The 21,449-nt window shown below is 45.6% G+C and overlaps 1 protein-coding gene across 3 annotated transcripts in view; it reads right to left on the reverse strand.

The window, feature by feature from the left end:
- Window positions 1–2,731: 2,731 nt before the first annotated feature.
- Window positions 2,732–21,449, reverse strand: part of OTUD3 (OTU deubiquitinase 3) — a 34,184-nt gene continuing 15,466 nt past the window's right edge. For 2 of the 3 annotated variants that reach the window (XM_055574275.1, XM_055574277.1), the window contains exons 4-8: window positions 16,404–16,526; window positions 11,248–11,379; window positions 10,473–10,569; window positions 8,631–8,815; window positions 2,732–7,739 (exon numbers count right to left, since the gene is read on the reverse strand). In XM_055574275.1, coding sequence (XP_055430250.1) covers window positions 7,485–7,739; window positions 8,631–8,815; window positions 10,473–10,569; window positions 11,248–11,379; window positions 16,404–16,526 — 792 coding nt within the window. In that variant the 3' untranslated portion in view covers window positions 2,732–7,484. The remainder of the gene's footprint in view (window positions 7,740–8,630; window positions 8,816–10,472; window positions 10,570–11,247; window positions 11,380–16,403; window positions 16,527–21,449) is intronic. The other variant, XM_055574276.1, reaches the window with a different exon arrangement.

Below are 21,449 nucleotides of genomic sequence, written 5' to 3' on the forward strand. Positions count from 1 at the left end.
CCGCAATAGCTTCCTGCAACCTAGAAGGCTCCCTCTTCAGACTCCTTATCGCCACGTTCACATCCGCGTGCTTGAAGGCACATCTGAAATGCTGCCTCTTCCATGTTTTTCCACTTGGAGATCTCGCCCTCCTCTGAAGGACCAAGCAATGTGTTCTTACCCTTCCTAGGGACACTTACCCCAGTTATTTGGGCTCTCACTTTGGGTCCCTACATGGTGCGGGCAGACTGCCTGAATTCAGATCTGTGGTCTTGGACGCATCCTTTATTCCCTCCTGTGTAAGATGGGGACGGGGCCATCAACCTCACTGGGTGGTTTTAAGGTTTAAATGAGACAACTTATCCAAAGTGCCTGAGCCTCAGAGAGCTCCATCTGCGCTAGGTCACTTTGCATTTTTGTCTTCCCTATCGAATCCATCACACGACAGATGCTAAGTATATGTTCAACTGAATCCACAGATACATGATCATGGTGATTTTACAGAAGTGGCATGATACACATGATAAATACTGTACTAATTTATTTGAACAGCCCCTTGGCTCACTACTCTGAGTGCTCATTTATCTTCAGTGGACATGTGTTTGGAAATCATTAACCTTTTGTGCCCTGAACATATGTCCTACAGAGGCAGTGAGGCAAAACTGCCTCGAGAGATGGTGTGCAGCATTTTCCTGGAGGGCTGCTACCTATGATGTGTGCCAAGGTCAAAAATGCACATAGAGGTGGACTTGGAACACCGATAACACGTGGTCAGGAGGGATCGGGAATGCCTGATGTTTGGAATTCATTCAGCAAGCGCAGCAAGTCTTCTGGGAGCAAAAGACATGTGACTAGCATTTGAAGAAAGGAGTCCCCAGTCTGCCTCCAAATTGTCCATCCTTAGTAAACTCTGTCCCAAATTCATGGGACATCCCACTCTCCCACTCGAGGGGTTTATGCTGGCCCTTCGATCCTCAAAACCTCACTCCCCATTTACACCTATTTCCCTGTTCATGCCTCATCTAAATGACACTTCATTCCCTTCTGAACTCGCAGCCTTTTCCTATCAGTACCTCCTGTTATGGCCTGTCTTCTCTTGGGTCATAGTTATGTGTCCACTTTCACTGCTGGGCTGAAAGGTTTTCGAGGACAAGGTCCATGTCTGATTCAATGCCCAGAAATAAAGATTCCAACACAGCACAGGTTCAGTAAATGATAAATTCCTGGATGTTTGGTGACTAAATTGAACAAAAGCTGAATATCTTGATATATCTAAGTCCCTCTACATAGGGAATTTCAGACAAGTTTCTCCAAGACGGAAGTTTTTCTGCTGCCAAACTAGAATCCATGAATCAGCAGGATTGCTCTAGATCCTATTTAATGTACAAAGTTCTAAATCACTGCATCGCTGCCGTCTGAGTGCCCGCTCTGTCCAGCAGTCCAGCCTAACCCATACTGGAGCAGAGCATTTATGACAAACCTTGGCTGTATCTCAAGGCTGACATGCACTTTCTGCCCATCTGGGGAACAGGTAACTTTAATGCTGGGTTTTCCAACCCTGCTTTCTTCTAGACAACCATGGCCAGTTACCAAGAGGGGACATGGGAACAGCCACTTTCCCCTTATGGCATCTCAGTCTTTGGTACCATAAACTCTCACTCATGCGGAGTCAGCAAGGCTGTAGCCTGGAGGAAAACATAAACAACAAACTGTATTCCTTTCATTGTCCCCTCTGAGGCCTGAGGACACTTCTGCCCTTGCAGACTCACCCGACCTCTCGGGTCACCAAGACCCAGGCAGGAAGCCCCAGGACCACCACGCAGCCCAGCAGGCGGCCCCCGGCCCCCAGCCCCAGGTGAACCACTGAGGAACAGCAGCAAGGAGGCCATGGACGTTCTCCGCCTGGGGTGGGGGGACAGACCCCTACATGGGGCAGCACTCTGGTCCTAGCAAATCTTTCAGAGATTCTCAGTCGGTGAGCAGGGTCCGGCGTCTGGGCCTCGTGGGCTCAGGAACTGGATAGTATCTGTGGACCCCAAGGTCTCCGGGTCATGGAGCGAGGCAAACCGCACGGGGAGGACAGTGACCGAGAGGGAAGGGACGGCCTCGCCAGCTGCTGGAGGCCTCGCCCACCCAGGGTGGCAGCAGAGCCCTTTCGGTGTCGAGGTACCGTGGGGCCCATCCACAGGCTGCTTGATGAGCACACAGAACAAGATCAGGCAGGAACCCAGAGGCCAAAACCACAAGGCTGCGATGCGGCTGGCCAGACGGCAGCAACCTTGGCCTCGGGACCGGCCCCGTTGGTCTCGCCCAGGGGTCCCGTCCGTCCGGCGCTCTGTGGCCACCTGCCCCTCCCCGTCACGAGCACCTCTTCAGGTAACCTGTGCAGTCACTGCTGCCCACGTGTGTCTGGGGGAAGGCGATCCCTCCTGGAATGGGGTCAAACCAAGCCCCAGAGTTCTAGAGAAACCCTCGGGGCAGCCAAAAGACAGCTGCTCTTTATTTAGACAACTGCTAACTATGAGAGACCTTCTTAGACACCAGGCGGAAAGAGGAGGAGGGCCCCCCATGTGCGCGGCCACACTCACCTGGACGGAAGCTGCAATCAGATGCTTAAGCTCAGTGATATCCCAAACGACTGTCCACGGGCACAACAGGCCCAGTTTCCTGCAAAGTCTCTGAGAAGGACCGGCAGGCTCTCCATCTCGTGCCGTCAAACGGCGGTCAGACAGTGACAAAGACAACTCGAAACTCTGTCTTTAAACTAGAATTTATTGGTGTACAAAACTCCGTTTCGTAGATAAAGTGGCACATCTTTGCAGCTTCTATTGCACCAAGTATTGAAGATTAAAAACACAAAAAAGGAAAATATTTGGTTTTGGAAACACTGCAAATAGCCAAGTACAGTACTTTGGTAAATAAAAACAAAACGGTTCAGAGTAACACAATGCAAGGAAAGAAGGAAGAAATGAACTGCAGACATCAGACAATGGTCACATTTCTCCCTGTCGAGCTCCACTGATAAGGCGAGACTTGCTAAGTCTCTGGGTCACAACCCCACAGAGGTCTTGGGTATCTCCAGACTGCAGCGAGAGCAAGTATAGTGCAATTAGGAGAAAAAGAGAAGGTGGCTGAGCCACAGGGGCTCCGGTGTTCTCCACAGACCCACCTGCCCTCCCCTCGTCAAGAGGACTAACGCCCACCAGCGCTTCCCCGTTGGCACGGGGAACACAGAGGTCTGCTGTCAGGCTCCTGGCTCCTCCCTTCTCACGGTGCTCGCTGCTGGTGAATGCTGGAAGGGTCGCTCCAGGGAGGCCGAGGGCCGTTCCCCCCAGAAGATGAACCAGGGGAGGAGCCCCAGCCACACTCCTCAGCTGTGACCGAGGGATCGGCACGCAGGCCGAGGCCTGGGGCCATACTCAAACCCCCATCACGACGGCTGGCAACGGTGCCCCGGTGGATGCCGAGATGGGAGCAGGAGGCTGGGCCGCCAAGCTTTCGCCCAGTGGTCGTGACCGCCCGGCGCTGCAGCACAGCGAGCACCAGCGGGTCTGGACCGAGGGACGCCCTGCTCACAGCAAGGTCACCACACACGTTCGCGCTTTCACAGAAATTATCCTTCACTGGATCAGCTCCTTCTCGAGTAACTCTGCAAGGATGCTGAACATTTTAATCGAGTTACAAAGTAGTTTGAACTACAGGAGCAGGACTCTAGAAGGCAATCCCTCTGAGGAAATGGATAAGAGCCTGAGATTTTCACAGGGCATGTTACCCTGGACACATGGGGACAGGCAGTGGACAAGGCCCAAATCCTGCCCAGGGCCGGGTTCTGGGGGCACCTTCTGAGTTCAGTTCTGTGCACGTACTTCGTGACTGCTGCTCAGTGTCTCTGCTGCAAATCAACTGTCCGTCCCCTCTCTCGTAGGTGACGGCAGAAGATCAGCTATCATTTAAAATCGAGATCTTCAACTTAACAACATCAGTGGAAACATACAGTTTGCTTTAGAGTCAGAAAGACACACCTTGTGGAAAGTGCCATTATCAAATCGCCTCAGAACAACCGTCGGAAGGCCCCAGAGTCTGAGCAACGCTTGTTCTGAAAGCTGAGATGAACGAAACAGTGAATGATGAAAACGCCAAAACAAACAAAAATAAACAAAAAGACTGCATCAGACTCTGAGTCTAAAGGTTTCCCACAGAGAGACAGAGCCTTGAGGTAAAAAGGTGAAGAGCTACGCGTCTATCCCAAGTGGAGCCAGAGGGCCACGGCACCAAAAGCAAGAAGCTCCCCCGTCACGCCGCCCACACCGACCCTTCTGGCCAGGCTGAGTGTGAGTCAGCCCTGACGAGGAACCCGAGTTTCCTTCAGCCGACTGCACGCTCTGGGTTGAACGTCTCACAGAGGTAAACTGACGGCATTCCCTGTGGACCTGGTAACGCCCAGGCAGTCTAGAGAGCTTCTCAGAGTGAGAGAGACCGCACACTCAGGACAGGGACTCCCACGAGGCAGGCACGGCCCCGCACCAAGTCCTGATCCCACCCACGGAACACGGCGCGGCGCCCCGCCGGCGTCTCCCGCCGGCAGAGCTCCCTGGGCAGGGAGGCGGCACATCAGGAACCACCCCCTCCAAGCCCGGCCCCAGCTGCCCCACAGCAGAGCTCCCACTTCACCAGCTCCCAGAATCACACGGGGTGTGGAAGTGTGTTTAGAGCTTACAGGGGAACCACAGACAAGCTCGACCCTTGAGACTCCTTTCTGCCACAATTCTTCAGCCAGACTTCACTCCTAAAAACCTACGCTATTATTGAAAAATCAAATATACATACACAACTTCTCTCTAACATCTCCTGGTGGCAACTATATTAATTTAGAAGTTATGGTTCTATGCTGTTTTAATGCATCTACCTCTCTAGTACAAAGCTGTTGCCACTATAATTTTCTTATTTTGACCTTTAAGAAAAATCTTTTTTTAAAAAAAATTCGTAAAACTTTTATGTACAGCTTATAAGACAAGTAAGAAGCTATGGACTACCACCCCATCCCCTTTCTCCTGACCAAAGCTACCAAGACAATCCCACAGAACAAACATCTAACAGTCACAGAGGTTAAGAAAACTTCACTCCTCACTATGCAGTGCCCCTGAGTAACTGCACTGGGTGACCAGCACTGACCAGTCAGCCCAGGACCAACAAACACGCCAGGCCCCCACCTGGCTGCCAATAAGGGGGTTCTCCAGAGCCTACCAAGGCCACCAGCCACCACATGGGTTCCATCTACCTCATACTCTGGTGGGACAGAGGCAGTGAGGTTTACAGTTAAACCCTTAGCTAGAAGATATCACTACAGTTGGATACATGTACCCCATCCCTAATAATTAACATACTGAACACAGATCAATTATAACTGGAAAACTGTGAAATAGTAATAAAAGAAAATTACTGAAGCCAGTAGATTAGTTTTTAAAACCAGTTACTTTACCCAAGACAAGGCGAAGCGCATCCTCAGAATTAGGTAATTCATAAATAAATGCACCCAATATTCTATAGTAACTCTTTAGCAACTTCTAAAACCCAACAGAGCCCAAGGCCACGATCTTTACCATGTAAAATAAAGCAATCCTACTACTTCTGATGATGGGTCTCCCTCAGCTATTTCAGACTCCTAACTGCTTAATCGTGTGAGAGGATCTGGTCTCCTGAATCCTTACAGTACAAACATTGAAGAAACAGTGCCCACTCAGATGCTCAGCCACAGTGGAAGCCAGGAGAACAGGGCCTGAAGCACTGGCCCGTGCTCCCTTGGAGACGGCGAGGCAACAGAGACGGCTCACCTCTTCGCGCGGAGCGCCAGAAGCTCTTACTCACACTCTGCAGTGTGCAAAGAAAAAATGCTATGCCGTTTCTAAACCTGCCAGGTTGAGGTACTGTACCAGCGTGTCCTGGGGGCACCTCCAAGAGACTACTGAGGCTCCAACCATGAAAAGTTACCGAAGTCCAACAAACAGAAAATTAAAATACATAATCAAAACCAAAGAAAGCAAATCACCTGCTGATAAAGACAATCCGCTGAATCCAAGGGCAGCCCACACAATGCTATGTCTATACATGTCAAAACCTTCTTATCGTTTTCCGTTTGCCTTGGAACTCTTGTAATTTTGAAATCTGAGATGGAGGAGAAAACCAGTAGTTCACCTTTCAGTTCAGCATATATTATTTCTTCCAATACCAGGTCCTCAAAAGGCAAAAACAGTCCAAGATTGGCCATTTGAAGGGTCAGTTTTAAAGTTCACATCCATCTAACTCAGTTTGAGGAACGACGCCTTCCCACTGCCCAAACCCGACTATTTCAGCACTGTGCAGCCACGGCAGGGCCTCAGCCACAGTGCTTTCTCAGCCCAGCTGGTCTAACCTAAGTCCCTGACGACTTCCAGAGGGTGCTGGAGAGTTTTTCCAAGAGCAAAATCCCTAAAAGGGCTTAACTAGAAAGAAGAAAGTGCAGCACTTTATGGGATTTCATTTTCACAATACTAACAAATTAAGCAACAGCTCAAGTTACTTTTCCTCTGAAGGAATCTCTCTAAATCTAGAACAGCAAGAAAGAAAAGACAGTCACTCACTTAAAAATGTGAACATGAAAGACCTTAGCAAGTCTTCCAGACACTCTCTCCATACAAAACAAAAAGAACTCTTCAGACTCCTCCTGTGCAAAACCTCAGACTCTCGTGATCTTTCCCTTCTCAACTACGGATTCTGGACTGCATGCTTTCACAATCCCAGACCTGTATCATAAGCCGTCACGCAACACCTTCTTACCACCAAGAAGCAAGTATCAAACACTCAGCAACACGACCAACCTTCCAGCAAGGCCCAGGCCTAATTAACAGTCAGGCCCATTTATCATATGGCTTGAGTACAAACGAACCGGCAGTGCCTGCAATCCCATCTGAACATCACCATCAGGAAGAGAAACGCGGTTCTTTAACTGCCACCCTGACTACAGGCCACAACCTCCCTATCACATTACTTTGGAAAAACATTTCCTGAATTATTCTCTGATTAACTTGGAGTAGAAGAAAGTTAATTCTAAACATGTACCTGAGTTAGAGATCATTTATAAACTATCCTGCATATTAATGTCTGTTTGAAAATGAAACAGAAACAAAGGAAACTTGTCCTCTGAATTTCTAGCAATTAATCTAAACTACTTCATCCACAATTACAGCAAAACTCACCCCAAGTGTTAAGGAAAGATCCCAGGGTCACCAAACTCTAAATTTTCAGGACAAATAAAACCACACTTAAAAGTTTTTTGTGTTTTTTTTTTAACCTAACTATCCACCCCTAAAACTCGGTATTTTAAACACAGAACATGAATGGCTTCACTGCACTTTCATTAAATAAAACACATCACTGGACAAAACTCTGAACAAAAAAGAGGCAGCTTGAAGGAAACTAACTCAGTGAGTGATTCTGTGGGTTGAGTTTTGTTCTGTAAAAGGACGGCCTCACTGGAAAGCCTGGCACACAGCCCTCCGCTTTCCACTCGCTTCTCGCAACTCCCAGGAGGCCAGAGTCAGATGCTGAGAGCCGCGAAGGTCTTCACCAAGGTGACCTGGGCGCTCGCGTCGGCCTCGCTTCTGTTGCTGTCCCTGTGGCTCCTGCTCTCCGGGGCTTTGTGGCGGTGTCTCTCCTCCTGTCGTCTCTTCTTCTCTGGTCGCTGCTGTTCTCGCCTCTGTTTGTTTGTGGCCTGAGAGGGGAGACTGCCGCGTGAGTCAGCACAAGTGTGCACCCCCGCGCCAGGCTAGCAAGCAAAGTCAACTCCATCCTCCTCATAAAGAAGTCAAAGCGACCTAAAGAAACATCAACCCTAGGCCAGCTGGAGATGATGCTCAAAAATGCCCCAGGATGCCTTTCTGTGCGTAATGCCCCAGGGATCCTAACAGAGTCCTTACAAGCTTACTGCATCTCAGCCCCTGCCTGTGACTTTTTACATTATGTTACATTCTGAGCTCAGAACTTCCTGGTAAAAATCTTAACAAGAAGTCCCAAATTCAGTAAAAGTCATGGCATCACATATTGCTTCTGAGTGTTGGGCTGGGAAGGGAGAAGCACAACTTTTCTTGGAAGCATCTGACAACTTACCAGAAGATCTTAAAAAGATTCACATTTCCATGCCCTTTAACCTATTAATTCTTCTTCTGGGACTCTAGCCAAGCAAATAATGCAATATACAAAGGTCTATACACAAGGTGTTCGCTAAAGGTGATGGCGTTTACAACATATGGGATGCAATCACATGATCAGACAAGAAAGCCACCCACACGCCGTGACATTAGGCAGGGGGAGGAGCCGATCTGTGTGTACAGAGCAGGGACTCAGAGTATACTTCCTTCCACGCGTCACTGCAAAGTCCAAACGGGACAAGTGGGGTCTTCATTCCACTTCATCATATTCCCCCATGCACTCCCCATATTTCCTACAATAACCACTTTATAAAATCAAAATAAAATCACATACGAACACGAGCTCCAAGTTCCCGCCACTGCTGCCAAATTACAGAGCCCCGACTGAGTGACCTCACTCACTCACTCACTCACTCACTCACTCACTCACTCACTCACCATTTACCCTGGCAGCCCCATCGTGCCTACCTTTGGGAGCTGGTTTTTATTTGCTTTGTTTTCTTCAGTAGGGCTGGCCCGCGCCTTACTGTTGTCAGTCCTGCCTTCATTTATACCCTGATTTCCGAGGATTCTGGTGCCACTGCCACCCTCTTCCCATAAAGGACCGCACTGCGTCAGCACGCCACCACTGGACTCAAGGTTCTCCTCTGCATCTTTCAAAGAAAGACGGTTTGTTAAACTGAAAACCTAGGATAGTTACACACCATGACAAGTGCTAAAGACTCAAAGTACCCGGCTCCCTAAATCACTGCCATTCGGAGAGCAAGTTTCCTTGAGGCAAAATTCCAGTATCAAGTCAATACAGTGGGGAACATAAGGAAGAAATTATTGGTAAAATTTGGAGAAGAAATTTTAAAATAACCCGTTGACCAGTCCTCTCATCAGCTTCCTACCAGCTGAGTGCTTTATCAGTTTAAACTACTTTTTAACATGAATTTTTAGGGAGAAATCTTTCATTTATACCCCTAAAGTAGAAAGGAAATAAGCTCTAAAACTGTGCTCTCCAATACAGTGGCTACTAGCCACATGGGGCTGTTTAAATTAAAAATAAAGTTAAATGAAATTTTAAATTTAGTTTCTCAGCCTCACTTAGCCCCCTGTCAAGTATATACCACATGGGGTAGCACAGACTCTGCTTGGCACTGCTTTAAAATCACATGGATCAGCTTTCTTAGAAGGGACAACAAACATATAAGGAGGATAATAAAATACCCAATCAGAAAACTATTAATATAATGCCAGGAACAGTATCTGGCATAAAATGTCTGGCAATGAGTACTGAAATCATTCAAAAAATAAATAACTTGCAAAAACAGATATTAACATTTTTTTCCTTCCTCTGAATCATACAATTAAACTCAGTTTAAGCAAAGAAAAACTCTGAATTATCACCAGTTGACTGATGCTAGTAATGTAAATATTTCCATTAGAAAAGTAATTTTTCTCTCCATTCCACTTCAGTTATCATTTTGGTATTATAATGGAATCTTCTTTCTAAAAGGATAAGTCTTCCTGACACTGTCCACTCCTCCAAAACTGGCTAGGTGGCCTTCCCATGCAGCCCCTAGCACCCTGTACCCCAACTTCATTACATATGATTATGCAATTCACTTACCTGCCTCCACCTGCCCCCACCCCCAGAGCACACGCTCCTGATGCAGAGCAAGCACCCAGGAACCGCCCGCACACACAAGGTGCTCAATAACAACTGTTAACGAATAAATGCAGTGCAGTTACCTACCTGCCACTTGATTAAAAATGAAAAATTGATACCATCTATTAATGCACACGCATGGAATCTAGAAAAACGGCACTGATGAACCTAGTTACAGGGCAGGAATAGAGACACAGACAGACTCCATCTGTGGAAAGGAGTTGAGAGAGTGACACTAACATACGCACGCCACCTCCTGTAGAGGGGCCGGCGGGCAGCCGCGCCTCGCGCAGAGAGGCCGGCGGGCAGCCGCGCCTCGCGCAGAGAGGCCGGCGGGCAGCCGCGCCTCGCGCAGAGAGGCCGGCGGGCAGCCGCGCCTCGTGCAGAGAGGCCGGCGGGCAGCCGCCGCTCAGCACGGCGAGCTCAGCCTGGCGGCCTATGATGACCCAGGACCTGGGGGGGACTGCGGAGGGGAGGCCCCATCAGGGAAGGATATATGCGTACTTATAGTTTATTCATGCTGCTGTGCAGCAGAAACCAACACAACATTATAAGGCAATTATTCTCCAATTATTAATAAAAATATTAAAATTAAATATTTGAAAAATCACCAACATAATCATCTTGAAAGCTTAAGAATATCATCACAGACTTACTATTTCTTCTCCCCTGGTTCATCTGCAGCATGGCAATTATCGCAGATTCAATATTATAATTTTCAGCTTCTAGGTTCTGAACTATCAAATTAAAATCCTATGAAAGAAACAAAGGAACACATCAGAACCTGGGTGTACTTTCCTGTCCATCTCTACGTCAACAATTTGATACGCAAAACAATGTAACTGAGGCAAGGTTTCAAGACTTTCTATCTAGAAAATGTCTTAATATTCTCAGTAAGGTGAACACCTGAAATAACTGTTTAATAAAGTGAATTTGTACAAAAGTGCACTAGTCAGAAAATAATAAATCCACATACTTTCTTAGGATTTTGAACAATATTGGGTAAAGTGGAGAAAACAAGACAGAAATGAATAAACAGCTCTCAGTAAGTCACACTACATAACTAAATCAAACTACAAACATCATGGGCCTGCTTTGGCTCACCAGGTGTTGGCATGCTACAGTGAGGCCGTAACAGTGTGGCAGTTTCTCAAAAAGTTAAACCTGTACAGACGGGTTTTCAACAATGCCTGTCTATAAACCTGGGATCCCCAACCTCCAGGCCACGGACCAGTCCGTCCTATCAGATCGGCGGTGGCCTTAGATTAGAAATAAAGTGCACGATAAATGTAATGAACTTGAATCATCCCAAAACCACCATCCCCCAGGTCCCCTTGATCTGTGGAAAAACTGTCTTCCACGAAACCACTTCCTGGTGCCAAAAAGGTCAGGGACCGCTGCTAAATCAGTTACCACACGACAAATACTAACGGAACACCCAGTTGCGTTGCAAACTTTCTGGACAGCATCTTCTACTTCATCTCGCAGGTCATCTTCAGAGTCGACTCCCTTTGCCTTGCTCTTCTCTCTTTTATTTGATTCATCTTGATGAAGCATCTGAAACTAAAGGATGCAGCAAGAGTGATAATCATGGAACTCTAGCAACCTATGTTCAGAATTTTGAATACAGGAAAATACTCCATCATCTCAAAACATTCAAATATATGAAAAAACATTCAGAAACAATCTTAAAGGAACAGAAAGCACTAAGCTAAATTTCATTCACACACTGAGATTCCAGGCCACAACTTGAAGTATTAAGAAGAAAGGCCCAGGGACTTCCTTGTTGGTCCTGTGGCTAAGACCCCGCACTCTAAATGCAGCAGGCCCAGGTCTGACCCCTGTCAGGGAACTAGCTCCCACATGCCACAGCTCAAGAGTTCACAGCCCCAACTGAAGCTCCTGCAAGGCGCGGTGAAGATCAAACGCCCCACGTGCCACAGCAAAGACCTGGCACAAATAAAGCTTGTTTTTAAAAAAGAAGGTGCAAGATATGGATAAACTGTTCAGTAAAAATGGCATTACTACTACTAAGTCGCTCCAGTCGTGCCCGACTCTGCGAGACCCAAGGGACGGCAGCCCACCAGGCTCCCCCATCCCTGGGATTCTCCAGGCAAGAACACTGGAGTGGGTTGCCATTTCCTTCTCCAATGTATGAAAGTGAAGTCGCTCAGTCATGTCCGACTCTTTGCGACCCCATGGACTGCAGCCTACCAGGCTCCTCTGTCCATGGGATTTTCCAGGCAAGAGCACTGGAATGGGGTGCCACTGACTTCTCCAAAAATGGCATTAGAAACCAACATTTTGGCAATGGCCACTGACTCAGGCAGCACACACTTGTCTCAGCTGGATTCTAGAGCTGTGAGCCTAGTAACAGAATCAGTCTTCTACGCGAGCACCCAATGAGCTCTTTCAGCAGGACAACTCACCTTGCAGAGACACACACCCGACTCTCACCTGCTTCCCTAGGCTCTATCTGCTCACCAGCAAGCTGTGGTGTGCTGGAGCTCCTGTCCACACTAGATCGTCACAGGTGAGCATGACTCCGCCAACTTCCCGTACTACCACCACACTCACGGGAGCCTGTAGTCCCAATTCTAAAGCCACCAAGAGCCACTCACTTGGTATCCACAGGACTTTATGACCTAAGCCCATTTCAGAAAAGCTCAAGTCATCCGTCCATGGCTTCCGATCACTTTCTCCGTCTGCTTGCTATTAATGCAGCGAGTGGAACATAAGCAAGGACACTTTTGCTTTCTGCCAATAAAAGGGCAAGTGGAAGCCAGCGACGGGCAGTATATTCCTGTGTATTTATTACACATATAAATATAAGGGCAGTATATTTATTACACATAGAATGTGTAATAAAAAGCAAAACCTATTCTAAAATTTTACCCTAACAGTTTGGCTATGTGTATCAGGATTCTTTGAAATTTATCCAAGGAAATAATGTCACAGACAGAAAGGATTTATGTAAAAGTGCTCATCCCACCGCCACGAAGGGTGGTGAATAACTGCAAACAACTACAGGTTTCTGAGCGTGGGTGTAGTTAAATCACCCACAGAATGGAGCTTCATTCCCACTCAAGTAAGGAACACAACAAGGAGCTTCACCACCACCATGGTTATTTAACAATGTCTTGGAGAACAGCAATGCAATTAGCCCCCCAGTAAAGAAAAATTAGAAGTATAAAACTGAAAAGTAAGAAAAGTTATCACTATTTGCAGATAATTCTACACCTTTACAAGAGAGAGAAAACAAAACCAAAAAAACTACTTCTAACAAAAAGAATTCTGGAAAGTCATTTAAGAATCTAGTGTCCAGAATATATAAAGAGCTTTTTAGAACTCAATAACCAAATCACAAAAAGTCCAATTAACACGTGCAAAGGACTTGAATAGACATCTCTTCAAAGATAAACAAATGGCAAACGAGCACATGAAAAGATGCTACACACCATTAATCATTACGGAATGAAAATCGAAACTACAAGATGCCACTTCACATCTTGTAGGCTGGCCATAATTTTAAAAAGAAAGAAGGAAACATAACAAGTGCTGGTGAGGATGGAGAGAAAGTGAAGCCCTGCGTACACTGCTGGTGGGAACGTGAGACAGAACAGCTACGCACTGTGGAAAACAGCGCGGTAGTTTCCCAAAAAGCTAAAGACAGAGTCACCACCGGGCCCAGCACCTCACTCCCACAGCCAGCTGACAGACCTGGACTGCACAGGTCCACTCACACAGACGCTCCCAGGAGTAAAGAGCTCAGTACTGCACAATTCAGCACTGGTCAAAGCTAAGGTGCAGAACTGCAGATACAGAAGCTCAGCCCTGCAAGTGAACTGCAAGTTACACTCAGAGTTTCAGCTGTGCACCCCTGGTGCCCCTGACCCCTTGTTCAAAGGTCAACTGCACACCCAAACGTTAAGAACAGGTACTCAAACAAATACTACACCCAAATAACCACAGCAGCACTATTCACAGCAGCCAAAGAACAGCAACAACTCAAATGCCCATCAACAGATGAAAGGATAACAAAGTGTGGTGTATCAATAAAATGGGAGTACTGCTCGACCCTGCAAAGGAACTAAGTAATGATATGTGCAGTGACGTGGATGAGCCTAAAAACATCACGCTGAAGAAAGCCAGACCTGAAAAGCCACACAGAGTGTGATTCCATTTATAAAAAATGTCCAGAAAAAGTAAAACCAGAGACAGAAAGTAGACTGGAGGGGGCTGGGGCTGAAAAGCAATGGGCAGTAACTGCTTAATGGGCACCAGGCTTTCTTGTGGGGTGTTGATGGGGTGGAACTGGATGGAGGAAGTGTTTATTCAGCTTTGTGGGTGTATTCAGTGCCACGGAATTGTACACATGAAAATGGTGAATTTTATGTTATGTGAACTTTACCTCAATTAAAAAGAAAGAAAACTCTGTAGGCTAGCTGAGTATATCCATAACTAATATTTTGTTATCAAATTTCATACCTACAAATGTAAAGGAAAAAAAGACCCTTTCCTTAGAAAAGGAACAGAAAGCACAAAACATCTAAGAGTAAGGTCAGCAAAAAATGGGATAGATCTATATGAAAAAAATGCTCCTGCAGATAACCGAAAACAGTCAATCAAACAAAAAGATCACCAGGTTCCCGGCTAGGAAGATCCAACATCATACAGATGTCAGTGTCTGCTTGTTTGTTAATTTAATGAGACTACAATAAAAGGAAATACTACCAGGACTTTTTAGCTAGACAAACTTATTCTAACAGTCATATATAAAACAAAAAAGCAAAAATATACAGGCAACCATAAAAAAAGAAAGTAATGATGGGTGAAAAATTCTACTAGATTTTAAAATATACTTTCTTAATTAAAACAATGAACACATGAACATCTGAACAGAAAAAAACAGTGGAATAGAATCAATGTCTAGAAATAGACCCAACTACATATGGGAATTTAGTATATGGAAAAAGCAGCAAGCTAAATCAATGGAGAAAAAGATGTATAATTATAAAAATAAACAGTTTGGGCTCAAGTAAGTAACAACAAGGAAAAATACAGTTGAATCCATACACTCACATCTGTATATCAATGTAAGTACCAAATAGAGACATGACCTAATTTTCTTTTAAAAAATGAACATACAGAAGTACTAAAATAAGCTATGTGAAAATTCTTTTTAAACTCAGAATGGGAAAGAGCTTCCTAATTATGACCCAAAACCCAGAAGACATTTACCTGATGTCTTGAAAATGAGATAAATTTAACCACATAAAAATCCAAAATTCCTTCATAGCAAAGACAATATGAGAAAGAATAAAAAGATAACAGACTGAAAAAAATTTTGGAACTCATACCACAAATAGAGGCTAATTTCCCTAGTACATAAAGGATTTCCCAAAAATCATTAAGACTGAACAGAAAAAAAATAAAGAGTATGCACACAGTTCACACACAACAAAGTACAAACCGGTTTTAAACACAAGAAAAGATGTATAAGCTCATTAATAAGAAAAATAGAAATTAAAATCATGTTAGGATTTTTTCCCTGAGTGACACAGATTTAAAAACTTGGTAACACACTGTGTCGGCAAAGGTACAGAAGAGACACATTGCGAGTGGGAGGGCAGACGGGTAAGATGGCTGCAGAGAGCAACTTGGCAATGCCGAGCAAGTCATAAACACACACTTCCTCCGACGCGGGAAGAATCTTCTAGGAACTTATTCCACAAACACACCCGCGTGTGTGTGAAAAGACATGCATATAAGGCCCTGTATGTTGTTTGTAAAACCAAGTTTGAAAGCCATCTAAGAGTCCATCGAAGGGCCTACTTAAGCACATTATAATGCAACCACACACTAAATAACTACGGAGCCGTTTAAAAAGATGTAGGAAGTTTCTTACGTCCTGCTATGAGTTAAACTCCGAGATATGTTCCATTTGAAACGTGCAGCGCAGAACACTATGCAGAGGATGCCACGACTGTGGATGAGGGGAGCGCATTCTAGCAAAGCTAGACCACATGCACACACCCCCGTGATGTCTGATATGTAAACTCCTCTAGGCAATTCTGTGATGCACTAAGAACAGTGGCCGTATCCACTGTCACCAGAGAGGTGAACAGGGCGACAGAGTGACCTTCACTGTACTTTTTTAAATTACAAAGAAAGTGTCTAATCATGTGAGGAAAGACATATGAAATAATGGGGAAAAGCTATACAAATACGAAAACAGTTACAAAAATGCTGATTCTGTGCTATGTTTTATTCTCTTCTTTACTTTTTCTATAGTTTCCAAATTTTAGATATGAAGCATGAATGAATTTTAAAGCATGGAAGTAATTTTAAAAGTTTCTCTAAATTATATTCATGCAACCGCAGCCATCACTGTGAGGGAAAGCAGAAGAAGGACAATTTTATCCACTGCCCTCACCCAAATGAACAAAGCTTCATAAAAAAAAACAAGCCCACAGATTCTTAGAGGCAGCTTTCTATGAAAACGTGCCTGGCTTCTGGCTCCAGGGCACGGAGCCCCCGACAGGGTCCCCGCGGGGCTGAGAGCAGAGGACGCCGGCCCCGCTCACCTCCGTCTGCAGGCGTGCGGGCGCCTCTGAGTTGTCGTTGAGCCTGCGCACGCTGTCATAGTGCTCGCCGTGCCGGTACGCGATGTGCAGCTCCCGCCCGTTGCTTCTGTCTGTGCCGCGGATCTGCAGGCAGAGGGAGAGGAGATGCCAGCAAGGGTCTGCAGTGTCCACGTCGGAAGAAAAGCCACCTGGCCCCCAGGACGCCCCGTCCACAGGCTCTCTACAACAGCGACTGGGAGCACCACTGTGATGCGTCCTAAGCAAGTTCTGAATTATCTTTCTCCCACTCATGTGTGTATGATTCCATGTACTTAATATGCAACTAAGTAGAAATAAAGCCATTTGAAAAGGCATGTTCAAAAACCAGGGGCAAATTGACCACAAAGTTAAGTAAGTCTAAGTTTCAGGAGCATCAGGACCCCTCAGCCCCTCAAATGCTCAGGTTCCTTCTATGAAGGAAGGCCCAAAGGCAGATGCAGATTTGTGGGCCTTGCATCTCAGAAAACTGGGGGCCCTCTTTGAGGAAAAACAAATATATAAAATTACAAATATAAAATTGCTATCACCCCTCCCAAGACCTTGAAAGGGGGCCATAAAATTGAAGGACCTGATACTTAGGCTTCACAGAAAATCTACCCTGTCTTTAAAACAAAAACAGCATTTTTAATCAAACACATACTGAAAAACACACAAATGTCCCATCTATGTTAATTTCAAAACAAAACCATGTACAGCTGAGCAGCACTCCTGCACTGCACACCCCAGAGGTGCTGCTCTCACAGTGTTCTGCGTGACTGCACCCCTGGAGCACAACCCGGCCAGAACAGCGCTCCCAGGAGTCACGCGAAACACACGCCCTGAGAGGCAGCCTGGGCATTTCCCCCAAACCACCACCTCCACAGAAGCTCCAGAGTAATCCTCAATCCGTCCTTTAGAAAGCTGAGACTGTCTGTTAAATCCCCTAAATATCAGCACCTCCTTATCTTTGTGCCAAGTCATAGGCAGTTAAGACATTATTATTAAATAGTATCCCATCACTTCATGGGAAATAGATGGGGAAACAGTGGAAACAGTGTCAGACTTTATTTTTCTGGGCTCCAAAATCACTACAGATGGTGACTGCAGCCATGAAATTAAAAGACACTTACTCCTTGGAAGGAAAGTTATGACCAACCTAGATAGCATATTCAAAAGCAGAGACATTACTTTGCCAACAAAGGTCCGTCTAGTCAAGGCTATGGTTTTTCCAGTGGTCATGTATGGATGGAAGAGTTGGACTGTGAAGAAGGCTGAGCACCGAAGAATGGATGCTTTTGAACTGTGGTGTTGGAGAAGACTCCTGAGAGTCCCTTGGACTGCAAGGAGACCCAACCAGTCCATTCTGAAGGAGATCAGCCCTGGGATTTCTTTGGAAGGAATGATGCTAAAGCTGAAACTCCAGTACTTTGGCCACCTCATGTGAAGGGTTGACTCATTGGAAAAGACTCTGATGCTGGGAGGGATTGGGGGCAAGAGGAGAAGGGGACGACAGAGGATGAGATGGCTGGATGGCATCACTGACTCGATGGACATGAGTCTGAGTGAACTCCGGGAGTTGGTGATGGACAGGGAAGCCTGGTATGCTGCGATTCATGGGGTGGCAAAGAGTCGGACACGACTGAGCGACTGATCTGATCTGTGGTCTAAAAACATAGCAAAACCATGGGACAAACAGGAACCACACAGGTCTAGCAGTCAGAATCACAGCAGTTTTCTCCAGGTAGAGTATCTAGGTCTCCAAGTGCAGAGTCTGGTTTTGACACATAGAAAATAGAGAGAGCACCGGTCATCTCCCAGGAAGACTACTGGAAAGGAAATTAGCCAATCAGAATCTGTGAGTGATGTCATCCCTACAGCAGTTACATATTTAAATAATAATAACACACTATGTATGTATTATCCAGAGGAAAAAATAACTTGGGCGCCAGTCACCAAAGTGTTGACTGTGCTGCCCAAGCTGAGGGCGCTCACAGAGGACGCTCGCCTTCTATGCGCACCTATGCTTCCACTTAAAGCGCCTCACTGCTCACACAAGCGTACGTTCTATCTGCAGCCAAAAAAGGAGGCTGAGTACAAACCTCCTCATTATCAACGTAAGAGCTGATTCAGTTTTAACTCTCAAATTTTATAAGAAGCTTCACTGGGGTAGGGGGTGATGGGGGAAACCTAATGGATAGTTATGGTATACAGAAAATGTATTTATTTTGAAAACACACACTTCGACTGTTAAGCAATTCATAAAATGGAACACTATAGAAATACATGGATTTAAGAGGGAAAAAAAAGCAATTCATAAAAGGGAACACTATAGAAATACATGGATTTAAGAGAAAAAAAAAAGCAACTCATAAAAGGGAACACTATAGAAATACATGGATTTAAGAGAAAAAAAAAAAGTCTAACTATGAAGAATATCTTCCACCACTACCTAGAAAATTAAGAAACTTTAAAAAAGCTATTGATGGAGCAATAGGCAAGCTGTAGTTACTAAGCTGGCACAGAGTATACTCCTTCAAGAATAGGATCATTACACTGTATATTCAAATGATTTTGATGACTTCTGCTAAGCAGTAAAGATTTAAGGACAAAGAACTGGGACAATCAAGGAGGTAACCAGTCTTCCTGACTCAAAGACATCAGAGGAAGAGCGTGCCTCAGTAACATGATGGCTCTCCTGGAGGACGCGCCACGACACTGCCCCAGAGAGCACACAGCACACGCAGGTATCGTTTCCTCCGGCTCGCCGTGTCCCTGTAAAGTAAGAGTCCTCACCCGTCTAGGCAGTAGCTACTTTATCCTGTTGTAGTGCGATTGTTAGGAGGACATTATGCCAGACACAAAAAGTGATATATTTCCGTGTATGACACTCTAAAAAGGCAAAACTGTGCTGTGCTGTGCTTAGTTGCTCAGTCGTGTCCAGCTCTGCAACACCATGGACTATAGCCCACCAGGTTCCTCTCTCCTGCGGATTCTCCAGACGAGAATACTGGAGTGGGCTGCCATGCCCTCCTCCAGCAGATCTTCCCAACCCAGGGATCAAACCCAGGACTCCCACATTGCAGGTGGATTCTTTACTGTCCAAGCCACTGGGGAAGCCCAAGAATACTGGAGTGGGTTGCCTATCCCTTCTCCATGGGATCTTCCAGACCCAGGAATCAAACCAGGGTCTCCTGAATTACAGGCAGATTCTTTACCAGCTGAGCTACCAGGGAAAACCAAAGGCAAAACTACAAGAGGCAAATGAGATTAGTGGTTATAAGAATCTGGGGAAGAGGAGAAGGGACTAGTGACTACAAAGAAGCATGAGGTAACTTTTTGGGGCAGTGGAAATATTCTATATGCAGGTAGCAGACATCCTGGAATACAAGGTCAAGTGGGCCTTAGGAAGCATCACTGCGAACAAAGCTAGTGGAGGTGATGGAATTCCAGTTGAGCTATTTCAAATCCTGAAAGATGATGCTGTGAAAGTGCTGCATTCAATATGCCAGCCAATTTGGAAAACTCAGCAGTGGCCACAGGACTGGGAAAGGTCAGTTTTCATTCCAATCCCAAAGAAACGCAATGCCAAAGAATGCTCAAACTACCGCACAATTGCACTCATCTCACATGCTAGTAAAGTAATGCTCAAAATTCTCCAAGCCAGGCTTCAGCAATATATGAACTGTGAACTTCCAGATGTTCAAGCTGGTTCTAGAAAAGGCAGAGGAACCAGAGATCAAATTGCCAACATCTGCTGGATCATCCAAAAAGCAAGAGAGTTGCAGAAAAACATCTATCTCCACTTTATTGACTATGCCAAAGCCTTTGACTGTGTGGATCACAACAAACTGTGGAAAATTCATCAAGAGATGGGAATACCAGACCACCTGACCTGTCTCTTGAGAAACCTGTATGCAGGTCAGGAAGCAACAATTAGAACTGGACATGGAACAACAGACTGGTTCCAAATAGGAAAAGGAGTACATCAAGGCTGTATATTGTCACTGTGCTTATTTAACTTATATGCAGAGTACATCATGAGAAACAATGGGCTGGAAGAAGCACAAGCTGGAATCAAGATTACCAGGAGAAATATCAATCATCTCAGATATGCAGATGACACCACCCTTATGGCAGAAAGTGAAGAGGAACTAAAAAAAGCCTCTTGATGAAAGTGAAAGAGGAGAGTGACAAAGTTGGCTTAAAGCTCAACATTCAGAAAACTAAGATCATGGCATCTGCTCCCATCACTGCATAGCAAATAGATGGGGAAACAGCAGCTGACTTTATTTTTGGGGGCTTCAAAATCACCGCAGATGGTGATTGCAGCCATGAAATTAAAAGACGCTTTCTGCTTGGAAGGAAAGTTATGACCAACCCAGACGGAATAGTAAAAAGCAGAGCCGTTACTTTGTCAACAAAGGTCTGTCTAGTCAAGGCTATGGTTTTTCCAGTAGTCATGTATGGATGTGAGAGTTGGACTATAAAGAAAGCTGAGCACTGAAGAATTGATGCTTTTGAACTGTGGTGTTGGAGAAGACTCTTGAGAATCCCTTGGACTGCAAGGAGATCCAACCAGTCCATCCTAAAGGAGATCAGTCCTGGTGTTCATTGGAAGGACTGATGTTGAAGCTGAAACTCCAATACTTTGGCCACTTGATGTGAAGAGCTGACTCATTTGAAAAGACCCTGATGCTGGGAAAGATTGAGGGCAGGAGGAGAAGGGGATGACAGGATGAGATGGTTGAGAGGCCTCACCAACTCAATGGACATGAATTTGGGTGAACTCCGGGTGTTGGTGATTGACAGGGAGGCCTGGCATGCTGCGGTTCATGGTGTCGCAAAGAGTAGGACACGACTGAGCGACTGAACTGAACTGAGGTAGTGGTAGCATTTACATGACTATGTCCAAACACAAACTATACACCAGAGAAGGGTGAATTTTGATATATGTAAATTATATCTCTATAATTGACTTTATTTTTAAAGAGCAAAAGCTAAGCAAAGGAATATATATGCAGGTGGTAC

This window comes from Bubalus kerabau, chromosome 3 (genome assembly GCF_029407905.1).
Source record: "Bubalus kerabau isolate K-KA32 ecotype Philippines breed swamp buffalo chromosome 3, PCC_UOA_SB_1v2, whole genome shotgun sequence".
NCBI classification, from domain to species: domain Eukaryota; kingdom Metazoa; phylum Chordata; class Mammalia; order Artiodactyla; family Bovidae; genus Bubalus; species Bubalus kerabau.